Here is a 23,787-nt window from a genome sequence, read left to right on the forward strand (position 1 = left end):
AGGAAAGAACATTTTAACTGCACTACAGTCCTATTTTTGAGTTTTGTTTATATTAAAACTTGTCTGGAAATAGCAGCGTTTAAATACAGTTAAACATATCATTTATTTCTCATTCTCATGAAGGCTTTTGGGGATATGCCCAAGAATCTTTTCCTCTAGATGGAAAGGTGTCTGGCCCTTTAAATGTGAGGTGTTATTTCGGAGTGTTGGAGTATTGGTACAGGTGACATTCCATCTGTCTCTCCACTTAATAACTGTTAATTCTGTAGATGTTAAGAGAACCATTCAGTCCTTCCTCACATTCCCAGGTGCCTCGTGACATCTGTCTTTTAAGCTTTCTGGGTTTTGATTGTTTTTTGGAAAGTACCATTTGGGCACTCTTTTTTTTGCTTTTCTGGTAAATATTTGATCATTGATTTTATTTAGCTCAGTTGAGAAATTCTGATAGTAGTTTGTATTCTAACTTATTTTTAACATGCCTAATTGTTTAACCTTGAGATTTTGATCTTGTATTCTGTATTTATTGTGCTGTTATCAACCTGCCCAAATGATTTCTCCTTTCTCTCTGTAGGCACCGGAATTTCCCGAGTTTACCACGAAAGTTCAAGAAGCTATCAATTCCCTGGGGGGCAGTGTATTTCCTAAGCTTAACTGGAGTGCCCCAAGGGTAGGAACACATCAGTAAATCTCTCAGCTGTTTGAATATTCTTTGTTTTGCTATTCATTTCTTTTTATATTCCCACAGAGGGTCTAATTTTATTTCTAATTCTAGGGAAAACACTGTGGTATTTATTTTTATTTTTCCCCTCTTACTTTCCTGATTTTCCACGTTCCTGAGTCTGTAAAATACTATATAGTTTGCCAGAAGACAGTTGCAACCTCTTATGTTGCTGATCATACTAGAACCCGAGGAAGGTCATTCTCTTTCCCTTTCAAAACTTTAGCTATCCAGTGTAACAGAGAAATTCTTCTCTGTTGAAAAATAATGAAAATTTAAAAGTCACAGGACCTAGACATAGGGCCTTAGAGAATTCAGCTGACATTTTCTTAAATTGTATTTTATCGTTATGACATGCATTGACAAGTTGTTTTTACGTCAAGGTCTGTGGAAAAATTTGGTCTTTTTTCTAAACCAGTAGAAAACAACTACGGCGGCAAAGTTTATTTAAAGACTCAAAGATTTACCTGCATTTTCAAAAATCATCCCGTGTGCCTTTTTTTTCTTATTCTAAAATGAATGACAAATTGTACCTAATCTAGCCTTTATTTTTACTGGTTAAAATTAGTTATGCATGTATATCACTTAAATTTTTAAAAGATCTGGACTCTTGCTCCCCAAACCAGCAGATCCTGACACTTCTTTTGCTTTGCCATTTCTTATTCCTCAGAGGCAATGGCTGTCAGTATTTGAATGCTTTCTTTTGTTGTTTTCCTTTACTATTTTAGCTGTCAGTATTCATTATTGCTGCCCACTCAGGAACGAGAAGGTTCTGCTCTCTCTTCTCCCATTCTTGCTACTTTATATTCCACTCTCCTCAGCTGAGTACTGTCATGTATTGATTAGTGACTCTGATGTTCTGGTACGCAGTGTCTCTGATGTTCTGGTAACGCAGACTCTGTGCACATCTGATAGGTAGGATCATTCAGTGTTCTTGTTCTCTGCGCATCTTTATAGGATGATTTTGTGTTCTTGTTCACCCTTCTGTTTTCCCTGGAGTTCATGGTTTCCTGTGCATCTACCGTTATTTCAGTGGAATTAAATCTCTGGTCAGTGTTCCATTCTCAACCAGAAGTTCATCATCTTTTTCACTGGGAGAAATTATAAAGAGTTTATTATAAAGAAGTTATTCAATCTCATTTTTAGTTTTATATGAGCAGTAACTTGAATCATTTCTTACTGCTGAACTGGGCTGAGGGTTTCCACTTAAGAATGACGGATTATTTGTGGTTTGAAGTTGTTCATTTATTCATTTATATTTTACATTTTGTGTGCCTACTATGTGCCACTGCTGTCTTTCGTGTGTGGATAATTAGATATTTTTTTTGCAGTTTTCTCGAAATTAGATACTGCCCTGTGTCTGATCTATGGGAGAAGTATGTTTAATAAATGACTTAATTCTGTCATTTTTAGGAATGTTTTGCTAAGCCTTATGCCTGCTATTCTTACTTTTTTTGGTTCATATGTATGAGACATTCACCATTGAAAGCTGTGATGGTGCAGAGTATCTCATCTCCTCTCTCCCTGACTTGGTAAACAGGGGTCTGAACTGCTTTAGTCCTCGTACTTCAGGTGTCCCAGCTCTCACTGCCCAGAAGCAAGAAGGGATCTCCTTTTTCTTAGAGAGTAGCCAGTCAGACTCTTTCTTTACACTTTGATCTTTTAGCTGAAGTGTCAGCACTTCTGATACTTCTTCCCCCCTTTTTCATCATCAGTAAGACAAACGCAGGGAAGTGCTTGGGCCTGAGTGGGAAGGTAAGGACCTTACCAGCTCAGTGTTCCTAACCCCGCATGTAGCATGCAGTAGCCCTGCTCTTGGCCATTAAGAAGTATGATTTGACACTGGACAGTATAGTTAAAATGTCTCACCTGAATTTTTTCTTTAAATGTAATATGCATTATCAGTTTTGTATATTGGCCTGACCTCATTCATAGCAACTGACATGGAATATATGCTAAGTTGAGTGTGCTTTATCATTATTATTTAGGATGCATACTGGATAGCAATGAACAGTTCTCTGAAATGTAAAACCCTCAGCGACATCTTTCTGTTGTTCAAGAGTTCTGACTTCATCACTCGTGACTTCACTCAGCCGTAAGTATGTCTCTTGATCTCCCATGTTAGTAGTTTCTGTACTTAAGAGAGTTTTGCTGAAGGCAAAATCCCATTGCTTCTAGTACTGTTAAAAACAACAGTTCCGGGTTGCCTGGGTGGTTTAGTCGGTCAAATCATCTGACTTTGGCTCAGGTTGTGATCTCACATCCTGGGATTGAGCCTCATGTCCAGCTCCCTGCCCAGTGGGAAATCTGCTTCTCCCTCTCCCTCTGCCCCTAAACCCTCCTCTCACTCTGTGTCTCTCTCTCTCTTTCAAATAAATAAATAAAATCTTTAAAAAACCAACAACACAATAACAGTTCCATATAATAACATCTATTAAAGCAAATCTTTCTTTTCCTTTGATAGTAAATGCTCTACAATGAATATGTGTAAATATTTGTATCTGTCCATTAAATATTTTGGCAATTTTTTTTCATTATAAAATCAGCATATGCTTATCATAGAAAAATAAAATTAGGAACTTGAGCTAAATAAAAACAGGAAATGTGGAAGGACCCATGATCTCACCATAGTTGGTTTTATGTACTTCCGGAATTCTTTCTGCACATATGTATAATATAGGTATACCGGTCTCTAACTGTATTCTGACATTTTAACACAAAAATGGGATCATGTAGTTCGTATTGCTTCGTAGCTTTCAGTGTATAGCTGACATCTTAACGTGTCTTTAAATACTTATGTGTGTCACTATTTAAAATTACTTTAATGGTATTCCACTGGACACCTGCAACATGATTTGTTTGATCAGCCTTCTGTTTTTATAGAGTCCTACAGTGAATATCCCTGAGCTAAATTTTCTTGCATGTTCCTAATTTTTTTCCTAGAATATATTTCTAGAAGTGGCATTGCTATTTTCCTTTCTTTGCTAGTTACTCTTCAGCTAAAGAACTCATAGGCAGGTAACCCACCTGCACTGTTGACCTGCTAGTGAACTCTTTAGGCTCTCTTGTTCTATTGTAAAGTAGGTATTCTTTTAGAATTCCCCTCTTACCGTTGTAAACAGACCAGTTATCCCACTTAAACTAATACTTAAACTGATCTCTAAATTGAAGCGTATCACAAAATCCAGCAACTAAGCAGGTCAGTAGGGGTGGAGATACTGTGTATCCTTGGCACCTCTTCCCCATCCATTCATGTAGTCTGTCCTGCCCATTCACCCCATTTCAACTTCAGATCTTTTTTTTTTTTTTTTAAAGATTTTATTTATTTATTTGTTAGACAGAGATCACAAGTAGGCAGAGAGGTAGGCAGAGAGGCAGACAGAGAGAGAGGAGGAAGCAGGCTCCCTGCTGAGCAGAGAGGTCGATGCGGGGCTCGATCCCAGGACCCTGAGATCATGACCTGAGCCGAAGGCAAAGGCTTTAACCCACTGAGCCACCCAGGCACCCCTTCAGATCCTTTTTTTGAGGAGAATCCTGGCACAAGAAAAAATAAACTCACTGCATGTCAGTTGTGCACCTGGTCTTTTGCCTCAGAGTTATGCAGCTTGGGCATTGTTTTAGTATTATAATAATGAAGGGAATGAAGTTTGTTGATAATAAACGAGCCTGGTTAAATTGTCAGTTTATTGTAAAAGTGTTTACCTGTGTTGATATTTCTGGTTCATTTACGGAGAAAAGCTTTATATTGTCTTGAGATCTCATTGTCCGCCTCTTGTGGTTACGTTGGCACAGATGTTACTAGGTGTACAGTGGCCCTTGTTTTAGTAATAATGCTGCAGCATTTCCCTTCTGGGAGAGGCTCTCTGATTCAAGGAAGTTGTTGCTATCTTCTTTGTCCATTATAAAGCTTTTAAATACCTAATGCTTTAAGTAAAGTTGCCTTAAAATATATTACATTAAAAATGCTCTGTATGTGTTAGTTCATCAGATAGGGGTTTCCCTGTTCCTTCAACACCAGTTGAAGTGAGAGTATGAGGACATCTTTTCTTTTTCAATCAAATCATTACTGTAAGTCGCTTTTAATTCTCTGTGGCTAAAGGTTTTTTTAAGTCATTGCCCTTGGTGAACTTCTGCTGCTCTGTAACCCACCTCTGCCTCTTTGTTATGCATGAATCTAGTGGGAGTCCAGTAGAAGGTAGAAATACCAGTCAGTTGTCTGGCCTTCTGTGCTTTGGCTTGTGTTTCTTGGCTTTGGCTTTGTGCTTTTGCATGGGAGGGCAGTTAAGTCAGCAAGTGAATTTGAGGCCTAGGATTAAGAGTGTTTACCCACAGAATACCATGCTTCTCCTAGTCTAAATAATTGGGAGTTGGCAGGAACAAACCCTAAGCACCAAGCTTGCAGCCTTTCAGCTTGGCGGCTCTAATTAGTCATCCTCTTCTGGAAGTATTCCTGTGTACAATAACCAGTTGAGGAACTGCAGAGCTTAAGTCTTGTCGCCATAAAAATCTGTATTGATGAGATCTTTAATGGAAGAGGAACTTCTGTTACATAGGCCTTTCAGGACCCCTGAAAGAGTAAATGCGGAGTGTAATTCTTTATAGACAAGATTGTGCCAATGATTTAATCTCTTTCCTTCTGTCGGCTAGAAAATCAAGGCCTAAATCTGCTTGGTTACTTTTCCCACAAACTAGTTAGTAGAACCAAAACCAGAATATAATTTCAGTAATGCCATTCTAAATGGTTTCTGTACTTTCACTTAGTAAAGTCGTAAATTCCTTTCAAAAATGCTTCAAATTAGGGCGCCTGGGTGGCTCAGTGGGTTAAGCCTCTGCCTTCTGCTCAGGTCATGATCTCAGGGTCCTGGGATCGAGGCCCGCATCGGGCTCTCTGCTCAGCGGGGAGCCTGCTTCCTCCTCTCTCTCTGCCTGCCTCTCTGCCTGCTTGTGATCTCTTTCTGTCAAATAAATAAATAAAAAATCTTTAAAAAAAAAAACAAAACAAAAAAACAAAACAAAAATGCTTCAAATTAAAATACAGAATATCATAATGAATTTTATTTTATAAGAATTTATTATAAATAAAAACAATAAATATAAATGTAGACTATAAAAAGACATTATGGCATTATTATATAATTATCTGTAATACATAGAAGATTATATAAAAGTGACATTATATTGTTTATACTATTTTGGGGCTTACCTCAAAAAAAGCAAGCTATTCCAGTCAGGATTGCAAGCTAACAGAAGGCCAACTAAAAGTATTTTACACATACAGAGTTTTTAAAAATATATTACTTAACAAGGACTCTGGAATGTGGGTATTTCTGGGGTTCATTGAGCTGGTCCTCAAGGTCCCCAAGGAGCCAGGCTCTTCAGTTTTTCCCCCACGCTCATGCTTGGCTTACTGGTGTGGAATTTGGGATTATCACCTACTGGTTACAAGATTGCTGCTACACTTCTGGGCATCATGTGAAGAGACAGCAGTATCTGATCCAAAAATAGAAGGGGTGGTTTGTTTCCTCTCACTCCTCTCTGTACATGAGCAAGTAAAGCATTCTGGAAGCTTCCCGAGAGACTTCTTCCAGGCTCATTGGTCACACAGTGACCCAGCCTAATCCAGCAGTTGGCAGAGAGAACAGAAATGCAGCGACTGGTTTAGACCAGAGCTGTCAGACGTTAGCGCGCATCAGGAGCATCTGAAGGGTTTGACAAAACACAGATTGCTCGTCCCCTCTCCGAGGTTCTGGCCCAGGAGGCTGCGAGTGGGACCCGGGAATATAATTTCTAAGAAGTTCCCTGGTTTTCTGATGATGCTTGTGCAGGCCCACCCCTTGAGGACTGCTTAGATTAAGCAACACATGCCTCCCTGGGATTCCGGAGGGGCCTACAGAATACCAGTGCTTCCTGATCCGGCAGTCACAGTTGTGTTAGCAAGGATGGAGGCTGGGGATAACTCGAGGGAGACAAGCAGTACTATCTGTCACAGTCGTAAGCTGATAGAGATTATTAAGTACTTTTATTTTTCCTGTTCCTCAACTGGTTATTGTACACAGGAAGCTTTTGAAGCTTTAAAAAGTGGAAGTTGAAGTATGACACATTAACACAATCTGTCTGCACTAGACTCCCTGAGCAAACTGTTTGTCCAGATATAAACGTTTCATGTGGTTAGACTTGTTGAGTCTCAAGGCTGCTTTCAGTAATTATTTTATTGATTAAGTGTCACTTCAGTAGGCCAAGGCAAGAAAATAATATCCGGTATTCAAGTGGCATTTGGAAGAAAGAGCTGAGCAAGTGAAAAAATAAATCCATTAAGTGTTTCTCTGAGGGATTTGTCACCCACAAGATAGATTTGATTAGAGATCAGGAAATTTCACTTGTCTTAGTAATTTAACTCAGCTCTGCTTGACATAATTTGTATGCATTCTTAAGATTATCATAAAACTGGTCATTAATTCTAAAATTCAGCAAGTAGTCTCAGGAGTACAATTTTGTGTGTAAGTTGGACTGATAGAACCTTCACCTTGTGATTTTTAGGGCCCATTTAATGAGGTGACACTTTTTCTTCTGTGGATTGTTTTAATTTTAGATACCATATTTTCTCTCTTTTTGAAGAGGAATTCTACAAGAATTCAGATGAACATACCTAGTAATCCTTAGTTCAGTCTTGTTTTACTTTTATCTTTGTTTTTCCACCACCGGTGAAATCTGTAATGGAATCTGTGCACCAGTACTCAACTTGGTTCTCTTGGTTCTACCAGAAACACTGATGTTTAAGGTTCCATGGCTCTGCATTGTGTGTGTCTGTGTGTGTGTGTATGTGTGCACACCCATAATTTACACTTTTTCTTAAACTTAAAAGTGTTTACCATGAGGTATAATATAACCTTCCAACTTTTGATAAAAGCTTACCAATGAGACTTGTGTCCTACTAAGTATCTAGGATGGTTTGCCACTTTAAAACATCAGTGATTGTGTTTACTGCACTTCAGAAAGCTTTAATGGAGATGTTTTCTTACTGCTTATAAAAATGGTCAAATTGTGATCTCAGCCAATGGACTTAGGTAATACCTCATTTGCCTAGAGTAAATTCATATAGATGTTATACTCAAAGTATACCCCTAGTGTGATTCTCCTTCCCCCACTCCTCTGCCATGTGTCTGGCCCAAATTACAGGCCCAAATCATACACTTTGAGTTGGTAATATTGTAAATCTGTATGTCCAGTGCCAGAATCTCACTCCTTAGCCCCACCACACGGAATTCATTTTCAACTTAGATGTTTTCCACTAGTATCATCTGTTTTCATCTCCATCTAGCTCTTTCTTACATAGTCTATTTCTGAATTGTAGCACAACTCAGCATAGTGCAAGCACATGCATCCTTTTCTGGTCCTTTCCTCCTTTACTTGTAACAAAGCATGGGACACATTCTGCCTCATCTGTATACTAGAGTACATCCATATTTTCCTGAGGGTGCTCCCCTCTGCTCCACACACCCACATCCTTATCATTGAGTGTATTACATTTGTTCTCTTTCGATGTGTGAAATATTTGGAACCACATGATAAAAACTTGTTGATTGCAGTTATGAAGTTCACAGAAAAAAGTATGTCAATATTAAGACATGTTTAGGGCATAACGAATAGGCCTATTTATGCTAAGCCCTCGGGACTGACAGGTAGTGATTTGGGCAGGACCTTGAGTAGACATGAAAGAAATAAGATGACCCTTCTGCCTGCCAATGATCCATGCTTGCAGTTTGGGGCTAAGACTTTTTTTTCTCCTTCTCTTTTTAAAGATTTGGATCTGGAACATTACTTTCAAAAATTCCTATTAACTGCCTAATTTCAAAATGTTTTAAAAATGCACTGTTTTAATTTCATAGTAGCTTTTATCAGAATAGACTTTGGGGTTTTGTTGTTTTTTTCCCCAAAATAAAATCTTTATTATTTTTGTACCTGAGAATTTTTTTTAGTTTGTGATTCCCACTGTAGATAATGTAGCATTCATCATTTAATAACATTTGTGTATAATTGGCATTTTAATGGGTAGCTAGAGGAACTATAATTCAGTATAGGAGCCTCCTTTCCATCCAGATTGTAAAGCAGTGACTTAGATTTAGTACTACTTTCTGTTGTTACCTTGTTGAAAATTTCATTCAAAGAAATCTTCCAAGTTATAAAATACTTACCCAGGAAAATAAATTAAGAAGTGGGATTTAAAAACACACACACACACAAAATAAGTTTCTAAGTGTACATGAAAATGGTTAGTAAGTACTAATTATAGTTAGACTGTTCAGGTTGGCAGAGATGTTAAAATGAGATTCAGAATGTTCTAATTGCTAATTGTAAAAGAACTTTAAGAAACTGATTGTTAATTTCTGGTTTTAGCTAAGTAGCAGGCAAGATAACCTGAAAAATCTTTTGTTACAAATTATCTAGAAATGTTCGGTAAAATATTAACTATAACAAAAATTTAAGTGCATAGCTGAATTCAGGAGAAATAAAAGGCAAATCCCAGTTGCAGAGATGTGAAGAGGATAGAAAATCAGAGGGTGAGGTAGAGAAGTCTTTTAGGGGTCATTATCAGAACCGATAAGGGACATAACTTTTAATCCCTTTATGGGACTAGAGGCTAAGCTTTAAGCCAAAATAAAGTGAAGATTTGGAAAAGAGACCATTTTGCATTTTCAGTAAAGGATGAACAAGAAGAAAATTCATCCATTAGCACAGAGACAGGGAAGCAGGACTGAAAGTTCTTGGGCTTTGGCTTTTTGGTTTAAAAGTTTGAAACCTCAGGCCTGTGTCTCATGAACTTTGAAAAACAGAATTTGAACCACCTGCCTGTTAGAGATCTCCTATTAACTAAGAAATTAATCAAAAAGTCAGTCCTCCAGTCATTTTTACCCTTGAGGTGCCTAGAAGATGCAAATGCAAAGTGTTCTGGGAACACTCCACAACCCAGGCCTCGGGGGACCCCCAGAGAAATGAGCCACACCAAATAGGTGCTTATGTAGAAATAACAAGATCTGTGAGAAAACAGCACATCGTGCGTCAAGGTGAGACAGTGGACTAGAGGAGGAAGTAGAGCTGTATGAATTTAAAATAACGGAAGTTTCAAAGATAATATAAAGGAAGTATTTTAATTAATTAAACTCAAATTGAGATTCTTAATACAAATTTTAGGTCCATTAATTTATATTTAAGGATTGTAAAAATTCCAGGGTTGTTAGTACCCTAATTATCTTAATGTAAATGGAATCTAAGTACACACAGTGTTCTTTGCAGTATTTCAGCTAAGCTCTTGAAAATGCTATTATTGACCTTTACATTTGGGCTTAACTAGCTGGCTCTGTACTCTTCTCTTGCAGGAACTGTACTGGGCCATCTGGTTAATCATCTTAATAAGAAAAAGCCTTATACAATAATCTCACATAGCACAGACATTCTCACTTCTGCTTTCTGAAACTAACCAGGCTTTTAAAATAACATTAAATGTTAAACCAATCAACACTTAAAAAAATAAATGTTATAGGATGGGGGAATGCAAATATGCATTAAAACACACTTGTTTTAAAGTAGCAATATGAGGATTAATCAAGGGCTGAAGTCAGTATTTGAAAGAATATCAAAACATTAAAAACATTAGATAATGAAGATCTGTGTTTTGGAATTGTGTCGATTGGGTTTCCTGTAGTATTTTAAAAATAGGTAGATAAAGGATCTGAATCCACCTTGTTCTTTATAGAATAATAACAGTATTCTATCCTCTATTATCAGATTTCCAAAAACTATGGCACCCACATGATTAAATCACATTTCAAGGGGCACTTGGGTGGCTCAGTCAGTTAAGCATCTGCCTTTGGCTCAGGTCATGATCCTGGGGTCCTGGGATCGAGGCCCACATCGGGCTCTCTGCTCAACAGGGAGCCTCTTTCTCCTGCTCACTCTCTCATATGCCCGCCCTCTCTCCCCCTGCTTGTGCTCTCTGTCAAATAAATAAATAAAACCTTAATAAATCACATTTCAAGAGTGAGAATGGTATACTATACTTACCACTAAGATAATGCCATTATTTCACTCAATCAAATTCCTTTGTCATTTCCCTACTTCCATCTCCATGTATGTTTTAGATACATTTAAATTAAGAAAAGATAGTTCAGTTTTATCATCGATAATGAATTGTTGGTTAGTTGGAAGCCAAAATGTTACCTTTTTTTCCTATTGAGGTTTAATTGGCATAATGTTATATTAGTTTTAGGTGTATAACATAGTAATTCCGTATTTGTATATGTTATAAAATGTAAAATATTAACTTTTAAAGTAAACTTGAATTGGTTTCCTACAAAGGCAATACATGTACACTTTGTACTTTTATGTATTTTTTAATTCCTCAAAATTAAAAGTTGGAATAAAATTATATATGTTTTAAGGACAAAAAGAAATTTTTATAATAGAATTCATAAAATAGCATTTTTTTACTAATTAAAAGGCTTAGACTGTTAAACTAGGAATAAAGGCATGGAATCTTTTGAAATGAAAAATTTATTATGTGGAACTATTAAAGATGATCAAGGACTTTTTTTTAGATGCATCTGGTATTTATGGTGTTTTGGTTTTTTTGGCTGAAATTCAAGAGCTTTAACAGCAGCTCTTTTTTTTTTTTTTGAGAGAGAGAGAGCTCACATGCACAAGGGCGGGGTGGGGCAGAGGGTGAGAGAGACCACTGGACTCCACACTGAACATGGGGCTCGATCTCATAACCCTGAGATCATGACCTGAGCTGAAATCAAGAGTTGGACGCTTAACTGACCAACTGACCCACCCAGGTGCCCCAGCAGCAACTCTAAAACCTCCATCTTTGCTGGTTTAGTGCCCTCCCTACCACTTATTTGATCTCTCACCTTTCAGAGCCTTGGTATCCTCCTGTGGTAAACATTAATATTAATAGCACTTTCTCATAGGATTATTAGTGCCTGTTCATTAATACAGAGAAAACCCCATTGCTTTTCAACAAAGCACATTGGGTGTACTTTGTATTTCAGATTATATCTGCCCATGCCCAGTTGTTAATAGAAATAAAGGGTTTTGTCTGAGAATCTCAGCCAACCAACTAAATTGAAGTTGCTATTGTTTCTAGTATAAATTACAAATGATTACAGAGAATTCCAACCTAATCAAATATTCAGGGGAATTGAAAAGCTTTTCAAACTCAGTTTTACTTGTAAATTGTTTAAGTGATCTTCAGAAATATTTTTTATTTTCTTTATGTGGGTTTTTCTTTTTAATAAAAATGTCTCTCGATTGCAAGTTTTACTTACTCTTTAATTTTCGGTGTTCTCCAAGTTTCTGTCATCTGCCTGAGATGATCGCTTCTATTTACTTTCTGGACTTTAGCTCTTATACCTGTGTGATTACCTCCAGATAATTTTCTACAACTCCTCCCTCTCTTTCAGTTTTGTTTTTCCTGGTTGCTTCCTACACATTTCTCTGTGGTTCTCAGGATGTTTCCAGTGCTCCACATACAAACATTATTCTCTCCCATCTTTCTCTCACCCCTGTCACCTGCTTTTCTCTCAGTCTCAGCGAATGGCATTATCATCACTGTCCAGCCAGTCATCCCGACCTCTTTCTCCCTCACCTCTCACTTTCAGCAGGTGCCAGGCAATGTTAAATAGACTTTGACTCCTGAATATCTTTTTAGAGTGCTTTCCTCCTCCCGGCCTCCCACTGCAGCAGGTAGACCCTTATCTCTCCCCAGGGTTATTGGACTGAGCCTTCTAACTTCTGCCTCCCTACTTGCCATTCTCCCCGACCCCTCCGCACTGCCAGCCCAGCTGTCCACTTGACCACAGTGGTAGTCCTGAAGCCCTCACATGTTTAGAGACTTAGCTCCCCATTATCTATATAATGTAGTACAACCTCCCTAGAGAGACAAACAAGACTCTTCACAATCTGGATACTCCTTTTTATCCAGAATTTCTCTCCATTGTCATCTTTCTTTTTTTTAAAAATTGGATTATAGTTGATACAAATGTTATATTAGTTTTGGGTGTAAAACATAGTGATTTAACAAGTCTATATTTAATGGTATGCTCACCACAGGTTATCTGCCATCTGTCCCCATACAGCCCTTTTCCAGTGCCGCTGATTAGATTGCCCATGCTGTGTCTTTTCTCCCCATGACTTACTCATTCTGTAACTGGAAACCTGTATCTCCCACCCCATTTCACCGTTATTTGTTCATTCCCCCCTACCCCCCTCCCTTCTGGCAGCCACCAGTTTGTTCTCTGTGTTTATGAGTCTATTTCTTATAAAGATGAGTCTGTTTCTGCTTTTTGTTTGTTTAACATACCCCATATCTTCTTTATCCATTCATCTATCGATGGACACTTAGGCTGCTTCCGTATCTTGGCTGTTAATAAATAATGCTACAATACACATAGGAGTGCATAAATCTTTTCGAATTAGTGTTTTTGTTTTCTTTGGGCAAATACCCAATAGTGGAATTACCGGATCCCATGGTAGTTCTACTTTTACTGTTTTGAGGAAGCTTCGTACAGTTCTCCACAGCGGCTGCCCCAGCTTACTGTTCCCCACAACAGTGCATGAGGTCTAACCTCATCTTTCCGCGGTTCTCCTTGCGCTCTCCTCTCGGGTCAGCGCGAGCGCAGTCGTTCTCTGCGCACTGCGTGACAGTTCTCATTTCCCTTCCTGCTCTAGTGCATGCTTCCCTTTGCCTTAATATGGACGCTTCCCTTCCTGTTGAACAAGGCCTTCTTGACTACCGCCTCCCTTACCCCTCACACAACAGAGAGCTAATTGGTTTTTCCTTTGTGCTATCAGAGTATTTTTATTTTTGCTTCCAGTGTTTTGAATTTCTTTGCTTGCTAGGCTTTGCCCACCAGACTAACTTTCTCCTAAAGAACAAGGGACTTAGGCCATTTAGCATTTCTGGTGCCTAGCCAGTCCTTATAGGGAGGTATTTAACAAAGGCATTTAGAAAATATATGAAAAATTGTTCATGATATGGAGGATTTTTAGAAACAGAAATAGTATGCTTAATGAAGGGATGAGTAGTTCTAGCAAATATTTTTTTAAACAGCGTGCAGGGTAAAGATTGGATTAATTTTGTGTGGCTTTGGATGGTGGAGATAATGTCAGCAGAGAAGTAGACTTCTGCTTTAGCCATAAAGAAGGCAAGGAGAATTATAGAACAGCAGCGCCATCCTGCCTTCATTTGGAATCTGTATTTAGACAACCTGAGTTTTAGCCCTGTCTTGGTCATTAAATTTGGTCATTTCTGGATCTAAGTTTCTTTGTTTTTTGACAGAAAAATGAAGACAATTGTAGATTATGTGGTGGTTTGGAGGACTAGTGAAATACCTTTTTGGGTTCCTCACCTATCATCTGATGTTGAATAGTACTTAATAAATGTTCATTGGGTTTGAATTAGCCTCCTGTTACTGGATTCTTTTAGTAAAACCTTACATGTATCACACTGAATATAAGTAAATGTGTGTACCTAAGCTGGCACCCAAAAAAGATACTCAATTGCCTTTTTTTCTCTTAAAGATTTATTCATTGTACTGATGATTCTCCAGATCCTTGTATAGAATATGAGGTAAGGATTTACTTTTTTAAATCTTGAAATTGATAATCCTAGATGAAGATGTGTTGGAAATTGCTATCTGTTCTTAAGCAGAATGAATAAAATTTTTTGAATCAATTTTTCTGGGAACCTGGAGCCACTGAATTTTTTAAATTTATGAAAAATATCTGTATAAATAAATATTTAACACTTAGACACAGTGTATACATACTATAGAATATATGTATTTTTTAATGAAACAAATACTTTACATCCATCATCTGGCTTAAGCTGGGTAAGCTTTTTAACCCGGTATATGAAGAAAAATAATCACCATTTTACCATTTAGGCTCAGTAGACCTTTTTATTTTTTTACATTGTTCACTTATTTTATAAATTACATACAGAAGTTAGATCAAAAGGATAGTGGAAAACATTTTTAGAAATAGCAATAAGAATTCAAACATAGCAAACCCAAATATGTATTCCACTTTTCCTAGTTTGAAGGTTAAATACTACCCCCCACCCACCAAATACCTCTCCCTGAAATGGGCAGTATTCTTGGACTCAAATAACTACTCATCAATTGTTATGAGTGAATACTTTTCTTTTAAATCTTGATTCCAGGTTTCAGCTACATCCCTGATAGGCTGTTCCTTATCATTACTCTTGTTTCTTCTTGCACTTGGATTGTCAAAATGTAACACTTTTGAAAACTTTGACAGCTCATACTTTGTTGAAGAGAGTGGTCATCTTGCTTCATAATTGCAAACCACTTGCATTTTTGGATTTGTAACATTAATTAGAATTAGTCCAGTATTTTAAAAAAATTCTTCATTTAAAAAAAAAAATCATTGTTTGCTTTGTCACCTTTGTATACACACACTTTCAAAACTTGCAGACTGACTCACTATATCAAGAAATTTTTAGTGTGCTGAATATGTATTGGTATATCTTCTGTGATTTTACCATGTTTGTAGAACAGTTAATTTACTATTTATTAGGCCACCAAACTGGATCTTTTATCACTTAAAATTGAGTTACATATCAGTTTGTGAAGGTTTTTTTTTTTTGTTTTGTTTTTTTGTTTTTTACTTAACAGCATATAGTATGAGCATATTCCTAATCGTTAAACATTTTTATAACATTCTTTATATGTATATATTATATTCATATATTTTGTCTCACTGAAAACACATCTATTAAATCCCTGCTGTGTCTTATCATTTGGTGCTGGAAAACACAAAATGACAAAGATGATTTCTGGAGGCTTGCCCTGAGGCATAATCTTTGTTTGAGATGTCATCTTGTATCCCCAAGATTGATTTCACCAGCAGTTTGCTCTTTTATTGCTTTCTTGGGAATGTGCCATCATCATGGTAGTACATAGGGTTTAAAACTCAGTTTTAAAAGCTCAGGAAAGTGATATACTTAGAATAATTAAAATGAAAAAAGTTGCAAGCAGAATCCTATATATGGTGTATTCTATTCCTTCTGTATTTAAGAAGATACATACATGTACTCCATGCTCATTTATTTCTAGATTATATCTGGAAAGCTATATGAGTAATTGACTGCACTGGTTACCTCTGAGGGGGAGAACAGAGGGACTAGATAGGGTTGGGGGGAGAATTCACATTTTACCCTTACGTGTTTTTTCAGTCACCTATACAGTATATGTGTTACCTGTCCAAAACATTATTTTAATAAAGATTATGCAGATTGTCCAAAAAAATGAATGTTAGTTTACAATAACTGCTTATTTCTTTGTTGCTTAAATAAAAATTATTGTAGCCCTAAAGAACTGTATTTGTCAGTATCAGCTTTTAATAGATGACAACTGTGTACATTTTTAGTTTTTTAGTTCTTCATTTAATAATTAGGTTCTTTTTAAAAAATACAGCACATATAAATCTTGACTAAGAGCTTATAATAATGAAAATTGAAATCAGTGCATTTAAATCTTAGGCATATTTTAAGGATGTAAGTTTAGTTGTTTTAAGAAAAGCAATATACTATCAAAAATTAAAAAGTATAAGAAAATAAGAGGAACTTATCGCCTGGATGTATCCTCAGTATTAGCATTTTGGCATTTAACTGCCCTTTCCTGAGATAAGTGTATATATGTGTTTGTGTGTATATATATACTCTCTTCATAAATACTTTGCATACCATTTTCTTTCATTTGTGGTTTATTTTTCCAGCTCATTAAATATTTTTTTATATCAGGATTTTTAGTGGCTGTGTATCTTATATATTGACAACTTTACTTAGTAACATTTTTTAAGCATTTGGTAGGTATTATATACTTGTGCTGGGAACATAAAGATGAATTGAGACCTAGTTCCTTGCCCTTTCTGAGTTGCTAGTTAGGAGGGTAGAGAGACTTGTTCGATTATTGCCGTGTATAACTTGGTATATATGTGCATACTATGGAATGTTAGATACAAGAAACTTGGAGCACAGGGTATGGGAAGGGAGGATACTGAGGCCACTGGAGGTTACTCGAGGAATGGGGCTTAGTGTGATTTAAGTTCCATCTCTTAGGCCTTAAAGGGCAAAGAAGTGTATGCCAGTCTAAGGGAGGCTGGAGGCACTGGCCACATATTACAGTTAATACTTGGAAGAGTAGGACTGGTTTTCACCAAAGAACATTTTAAAAACAGACTCAGAAGTGTACATCTGTCAACTATAGTATTTATAAAATTGCAGCAATTCAGTAGTATATGAGAATTTGTATATATTAATTATAGTAGTGGAACCCATTTATGACTTGAGCTAGTAACAGAATTGTTTTACTTTAAAGTGGAGGCAAAATTATTGAGGGTTATAGTGATTTTTAGTGATAAATTATAATACTTTGATCAGAGTATTACACAATAGCGCGAAGAAGGTAGATAACTAGGATATCCTTTTTTGTTTGTTTTAAAATATACTTAAAGGGGTGAAGAACAAATAATTAGAGGGCAACTGTATGCAATGATGATAGGATTCAACTTCATCCTTAGGTTTATATATTATGTCAGCTCTTAAAGTGATGAATAAATGACAAAAGTACTTTTTGTCATAAAGAATTTTAACAGTGTTTCTGCCACTTATTGGACTAATAAATTTGTTCTCTATATCTCATGATAAGAATGGTTTATGATGCTTTTTCTTCCAAACTATTTGATAATGGCAATTATTAAAACATACTCTTGGCATAAAATTATCTGTTAGACCAGTAAACATTCCTTTGTTACATGGTTGTGTTATATTTTTTCTCTCTCTACAGCTTGTTCTTCGAAAATGGTGTGAATTAATTCCTGGGGCTGAGTTCCGATGTTTTGTCAAGGAAAACAAACTTATTGGTGAGTTTTTTTACACATTAAAAGAAGACAAGATTTTTTTTTTCTTTCTAAATTTATGTTTTACTTTTACTTCTTTTTTTTTTTAAGTAAACTCTACACCACACAGGGGGCTTGAACTCACAACCCCGAGATCACAACCCTGAGGTCATGTGCTCCACCAACTGAGCCAGCGAGGCATCCCTGAAGTTTATTTATTTTTAGTAATCTCTACACCCAACATGGGGCTCAATCTCATGACCCTGAGATCAAGAGTCACATGCTCCTCCAACTGAGCCAGCCAGTTGCTCCAAGAAGACAAGCTTTTGATGGAAGTGAATTTCTAATAATTAGGAGAGGGTAGTAATCAGTTTTTATCTCAGATGCTACCTCTAGCCAATTAGTAGTGACTCTCTGGAATTCTCTTTGGACAGTGCTCCTGAGGCCATATTCAGTTTCCACAGAGAAGTATCTTGTCCATTAATCATGTCTGGATTCTGGAGATGAAAGTGATGGTCTTGGCCATTCCCAATTTAAGCTACATACCATGTTACCTGCTTTCTCTTTGGGACTTTCCTAAGTATTACTAGCAACACACTACTTATTTTAAGCATCATAAAAAGTCAAGTTTTGGGATCTTTGTTTCTATTATTAGAGCAGTGTTTATTATTCTAGCAAGAGGAAGTATGTAGACAAATAAGTGCATTACTTAAAAAGCCACCCATTTTCTTCCTCTCAGATTATTATTTTGTTTGCTGTGATATACTCAAGTATTGAAGATAATCTGCTCTTTTTGTCTTTGCATGTTTTCCATGCAGTAAAACTTATCTTTGCAAGAAAAGTGTGATTTGAATAAAATCACATCACTGTTTTTAAAAAATTTTTTAAATTTAAAAGTTTTTAAAAATTGTCTATTATTATTTTTTTTTTTTTAGAGAGGGAAAGAGAGACAATCTTACCCAGGCTCCACACAGCTCAGGCTTACAACCCTGAGATCATGACTTGAGCTAAAACCAAGAGTCAGGAGCTTAACTGACTGAGCCACCCATGTGCCCCACATGAGCACTGTTTAGTGAATGTGACGTTCTGTTAATTTACCTGAAAGAAACTTGGGGTGTTTGAATTGATCATATTGTTAGGTATTTCTGGAAGAAGGTGCAACATAAGCAGAGCTAAAGAAGTCATATTGTCATTGATGCAGAAATTGGGTGGAAACCCTTCTTTCAAAGTAGAAAACTTTCCTAAGCCTAGAGCAAATTTGAGGGAGTTTTTACAATAATCCCTTTAGTGTATCTGGAATAAAATCAGCAAGTCACTCTGAAGAAAGGAATGTTTACTTTTCCATGGCTTGAAACAACAGGCTTGTGAAAGGCATTGTAGCATGTGTGAACAGGAAAAATAGCCTGTTTCTGTGAAATACAATATGAATTGGAAGACATTGGGAATATTTTAAGTTTCCCAAAGAAGAATGGAAAAGAATACCATTTTGTAGAAAGTTCATTGGAAAAAAAAATCAAGAAGCAATTGTGTATGTGTATAGGTTTAAAAATGCTTCTTTCATTTTTTTACATTGTAAATATATTTATGACTGAGCTCTTTATTGTACTAAATAAAAATAACTTTCTAAAATAAGAATGCATGACAATATGGAACCTAGGATATCTATCCATATGAATGAATAATTTACTAAGTTTTTTACCTGTATAAAATGCTGAATCATGTATTATGCAATACTCATCTGATTGGTCTTCTGATCTACTTTAATGGTTCTCTCAAAAAATGTTTAAATTACATTTTGATGTTTTTGAAAAGAATGTTATATAATAATATAATGTTATATAATAATGGATATAAAATACTTTCTTGTCAGGTATTTCTCAAAGGGACTATACACAGTACTATGATCATATTTCTAAACAAAAGGAAGAGATTTGCAGATGCATACAAGACTTTTTCAAGAAACACATACAGTACAAATTCTTGGATGAAGACTGTGAGTATTTTTTATTGACTCAGTGAAATGAAGTACATAATGTTACTGAACCTTATTTCATGGTGGTACAGATTTTTTTTTAAAGAATTTATTTATTTATTTGAGAGACAATGCACCAGTGAGGGGAGGGGCAGAGGTAGAAACAACCTCCCCGCTGAGCAGGAGCCAGGTGTGGTGCTCAATCCTAGGACCCTGAGATCATGCCCTGAGCCAAATGCAAATGATTAACCAACTGAGCCACCCAGGCACCCTGGTGGTGCAGATATTAGAACTGGATTTAAAACACTGTATTTTAACCATTTTGCTGTATTACTTATCTGATGGTTGGTGTGTTAATTTTATCTTATTTTAATCAGTCACTTTTTAATACCAAGGCAGATACTTCTTTTGTCATTTTAGACGTTTTATTATTCATTTCAGAGGGTCTGTCTACAGAGAGCAAAATGCTTGTGTTACTCAGACTGAATTAGCTAGTTGACTGATACATCTTTCTAGATTTTTTATTTGAATGATCAGATAGTACCAGTTACAAGGTAAACATTTGTGACTTGCTTTTAAGAAAGTATATTGCATATGAAAGAGTTTTCCTGCATTCTAAAATCTGTTCTGATTTCTTCTTGCCAAACCTGGGTTCTGTGGCAAATTTGATTTTAAAAAAGATGATCATGCCATAACCATAGCTAGATTTTATGCTTTCTTACTACAGATTTTACTGAAGTCATTCCTCATCAAATGAATTAAGTGATTGATGTCTTTGTCATTAGTTCATGTTTTTTGTTTATAATGGTGAATTTGTTGGGATGATGTGTTTGGTTTGAAGTTTTAAATACAATTAACTTTTGATTAACCCAGGTTTGAACTGCATGGGTCCACTTAAATGTGGATTTTTTTCCTAATTCATGCAGTGTGGGGCTGTAGGTATATTTTCCTTACAACTTTACTAATATTTTCTCTACCTTTATTGTAAGAATACAGTATATAGTACACAAAATACATGTTAATTGTTTATGTTATGGGTAAGGATTCAGGTCAACAGTGGGCTGTTAGTAGTTATGTTTCAGGGAAGTAAAATCTTAAGCATGAGTTTTCCAATTCTGCGGGGAAGTCAGCACCCCCAGCCCCCGCATTGCTTAAGGATCAACTATATAAAGGATTATGGCCAAGAGTAGAGTAAAGGAAAACAAAATCATGTAATAAAACATTGTAGGCTATCTTATTATCTTAAAAAATTTTGAGATTTAGAAGCATGAAGTTCTCAAGGTACTTATATCCTGCTATTTGAGTAATGAATAATAAGATTCATTTTAATTTTCAAAAGGAGACTTAGATCATGAAAATAGTAGTTCATTGTTAACTTTGAGTTTTTTCTCCTTTACAGTTGTGTTCGATATATATAGAGACAGTAGGGTAAGTAACAACTATCTGATATGCTTTAAAATCAGGGCTCGTCTTCCGGAGTGTGTAGCCATTATGTAGGCTACTCAAAAAATACTTTCTCAAACCAGCTAAGGTGTTTGAAAGTCACAGTGGTCAAGAGTCTCCCTTAACATATACTTAACATTGGAACACATATTTTCAGTAGTTTTGTGGATTAGGATTTATTAATTTAACAGACGACTAAATGATTACTTGATGTCCTGCTTTCCACTTTTGTTGGGGTTCTACGCCTGCTTAAAATAGTTCAGTTGGCACATGTAAGTGTGGCCAGGAGTTTGTCTTTTAATATTTGGGTCATTATTTTTAATCAACTAAAAGATACTTAGCATGATTGGGATCACTTTTATCTTTAGACTGAAGATGAGGATTTGCTTATTCTTTAACTCTTAAAAGTGTTGGAAACTATATAATGAAAAAGAGAACAAAAACTTGACTTCATTTAATCCTATAGCAGAGGTTTTATTATCAAGACGTGCAGTCTTTAAAAAAAAAATCTGGGTCACTAAACGTCCTGTGATTAGTGCTTATTGACTAAGCTGTTGGGAAGACAGCAGGTGTGTTTTCCGAGTATGTGACCATATGTTTTCCAAATGTTACCCGCACATTTCTCATTCCCTCTCCAAGCTCAAGCAGCTCCACTGTTGTGATGCTTACGATACCTTTGAATCATTTTTATGGACAAAAGGTCTGGCCCATATGGTCATGTCCCAAAATACCTGTTAACTGTTGACTTGCCTCTATTTATTTATTGTTTTTTATTTATTTTTATTTTTTTAAAAGATTTTATTTATTTATTTGACAGACAAAGATCACAAGTAGGCAGAGAGGTAGGCAGAGAGGCGGGGGGGGGGGGAGCAGGCTCCCTGCTGAGCAGGAAGCCTGATGCTGGCTCGATCCCAGGACCCTGAGATCATGACCTGAGCCGAAGGCTTAACCCACTGAGCCACCCAGGCGCCCCTCAGAAGAACTTTATTTATATTTAACTCAGGTTATCCATATAACCCTGTGAGGTATGTGTTATTCTCATTTTATAGATATTAAAACTGAAATAACTATATTTTAATGCAGTTATATTTAATGGCATTTAAAAATTTGGAATTTACTTAGGTCTGTCAGTATTTCCCTGGAAAATGTCCATATCTGCTTTGATTCACTATTGCTGGCAGGTCAGTGCAAATGTGTAATTTGGTGAAAGAGTTATATAAGTGAAGTTGGATGTGTAGAGAAATAATTACTGCTATGATTTAACAGAACTGAAAGAAGTTGTATGTTTTTAAAAGTGAGAAACATACCAGTAGAAACATGCCAACAGTTTCTGAGAAGAGATTTAAACCGTGATGTAGAACACATTTGCATATACTCAGTGACACTTGTATCACTGTTTTGTTAGGCACTTTGCAGAAATTTGGTTTTATGACTTTTGCAGAAAACTAAGTCTTTATGGTGGTCTCTCCTATGCGGTGGAACTGAAGTCTGAATTTGGCAATATTCTGATGTGTCTATTTTCTTACTGCAGCTGGGCAAGTTGACTCAGTGTTGATAGATTCTAACAATCACATATGTCAGAGATGGCCCACAGATTCAGTAGGTCTGGGATGAGGCCTTGGTATATGTATCTTACGGAGATCCTTAAGTGATGATAGCTCATAACTAGAATTTAGAATAACTACTTCAGAGACTTGGAAAATTATTATAGTCTCATTATTATTTTAGTGATGGCTGTTGTTTTGTTACTAATTTTTGTTGTAAGGACTAAAAATGTCTGATCGTGAATCTTTGATATTGTTGAGATTGGCTTTGCAACTTGGTCACTTTTTTGTGTCTGTTCTGTGTGTGTTTGAAAAATTACAACTAATGTGTGACCTTCTGTAGATGTTTGTTAGATTAAGCTTGGTAATAATAATTGTGAAAATCTTTTTATAGATTGTGAATGAAATGGTGTCTGAAGAGACCTTCAAAACAATACAGATTTGGGGGGAATGGATGGATATAGATGTAATAAGATTGGCTGTGGGGCTCAACAAGATAATTGTTGAAACTGAGTGATAGGTATTTGGGTTCTTTATATTTTGTCTGCTGAGGCAAGGGCCAGAAGCGGGACCTTCCATGACCCTGGGATCCCAACATGAGCTGAAATCAAGAGCCAGGCACCCAACTGACTGAGCCACCCAGGCGTCCCTGTATTTTCAATCATTTAAAACTACTGAATTTTTTTGTTAGAGTTTTTGAGAAATAACTTACACAGAGTAAAATTAATCCTTTTTAGGGTACAGTTATATGAGTTTTGACAAATACATCCAGTTGTATAACCACTGTTACAGTGAACATGTAGAACTCCCATCACTCCCCCAGATTTCCTGATGACCCTCCCTGCACCCTAGCAGACATCGCTCTGTAAAACCTACTGAGCTTTAAACTTTTTAGTTGAGAATATCTTCACATTGCTCAAAAATTAAATCAGTGTGAAAATACATATAGAAAGTCTTGCTTTTCTTACCTCTGTTCCTCTATACCTCCTACAAGTACGCTTTTATTAGTTTTTTATATATCCTTTCAGTATTTGCTTGCAGAAACAAGCAATATACTTACCTTTTTCCATCTTTCATACACAAGAGTTAGCAAGTGATATATGCGCTGTACCTTGCTTTATATACATTTGTTTAAAACATTGTATTTTTGGAGAGCTTTCTACTTTCATACAGTGGTGTCGTATTTTATT

At 36.3% G+C, this 23,787-nt stretch overlaps 1 protein-coding gene across 3 annotated transcripts in view; it reads left to right on the forward strand.

The window, feature by feature from the left end:
• CDC123 (cell division cycle 123) overlaps positions 1 to 23,787 on the forward strand; it is a 60,553-nt gene that overhangs the window by 30,460 nt on the left and 6,306 nt on the right. For 2 of the 3 annotated variants that reach the window (XR_006603369.1, XM_004774898.3), the window contains exons 5-10: positions 572 to 667; positions 2,707 to 2,813; positions 14,297 to 14,345; positions 17,587 to 17,662; positions 19,509 to 19,631; positions 21,010 to 21,038. Coding sequence is in view for 2 of the 3 variants with exons in the window: in XM_004774898.3 (XP_004774955.1) it covers positions 572 to 667; positions 2,707 to 2,813; positions 14,297 to 14,345; positions 17,587 to 17,662; positions 19,509 to 19,631; positions 21,010 to 21,038 (480 nt within the window). In the remaining variant the exon portion in view is untranslated. The remainder of the gene's footprint in view (positions 1 to 571; positions 668 to 2,706; positions 2,814 to 14,296; positions 14,346 to 17,586; positions 17,663 to 19,508; positions 19,632 to 21,009; positions 21,039 to 23,787) is intronic. The other variant, XM_013047031.2, reaches the window with a different exon arrangement.

The sequence above is a fragment of the Mustela putorius genome, unplaced genomic scaffold, assembly GCF_011764305.1.
Source record: "Mustela putorius furo isolate JIRA1106 unplaced genomic scaffold, ASM1176430v1.1 tig00003913_pilon_pilon_pilon, whole genome shotgun sequence".
Lineage (NCBI taxonomy): Eukaryota > Metazoa > Chordata > Mammalia > Carnivora > Mustelidae > Mustela > Mustela putorius.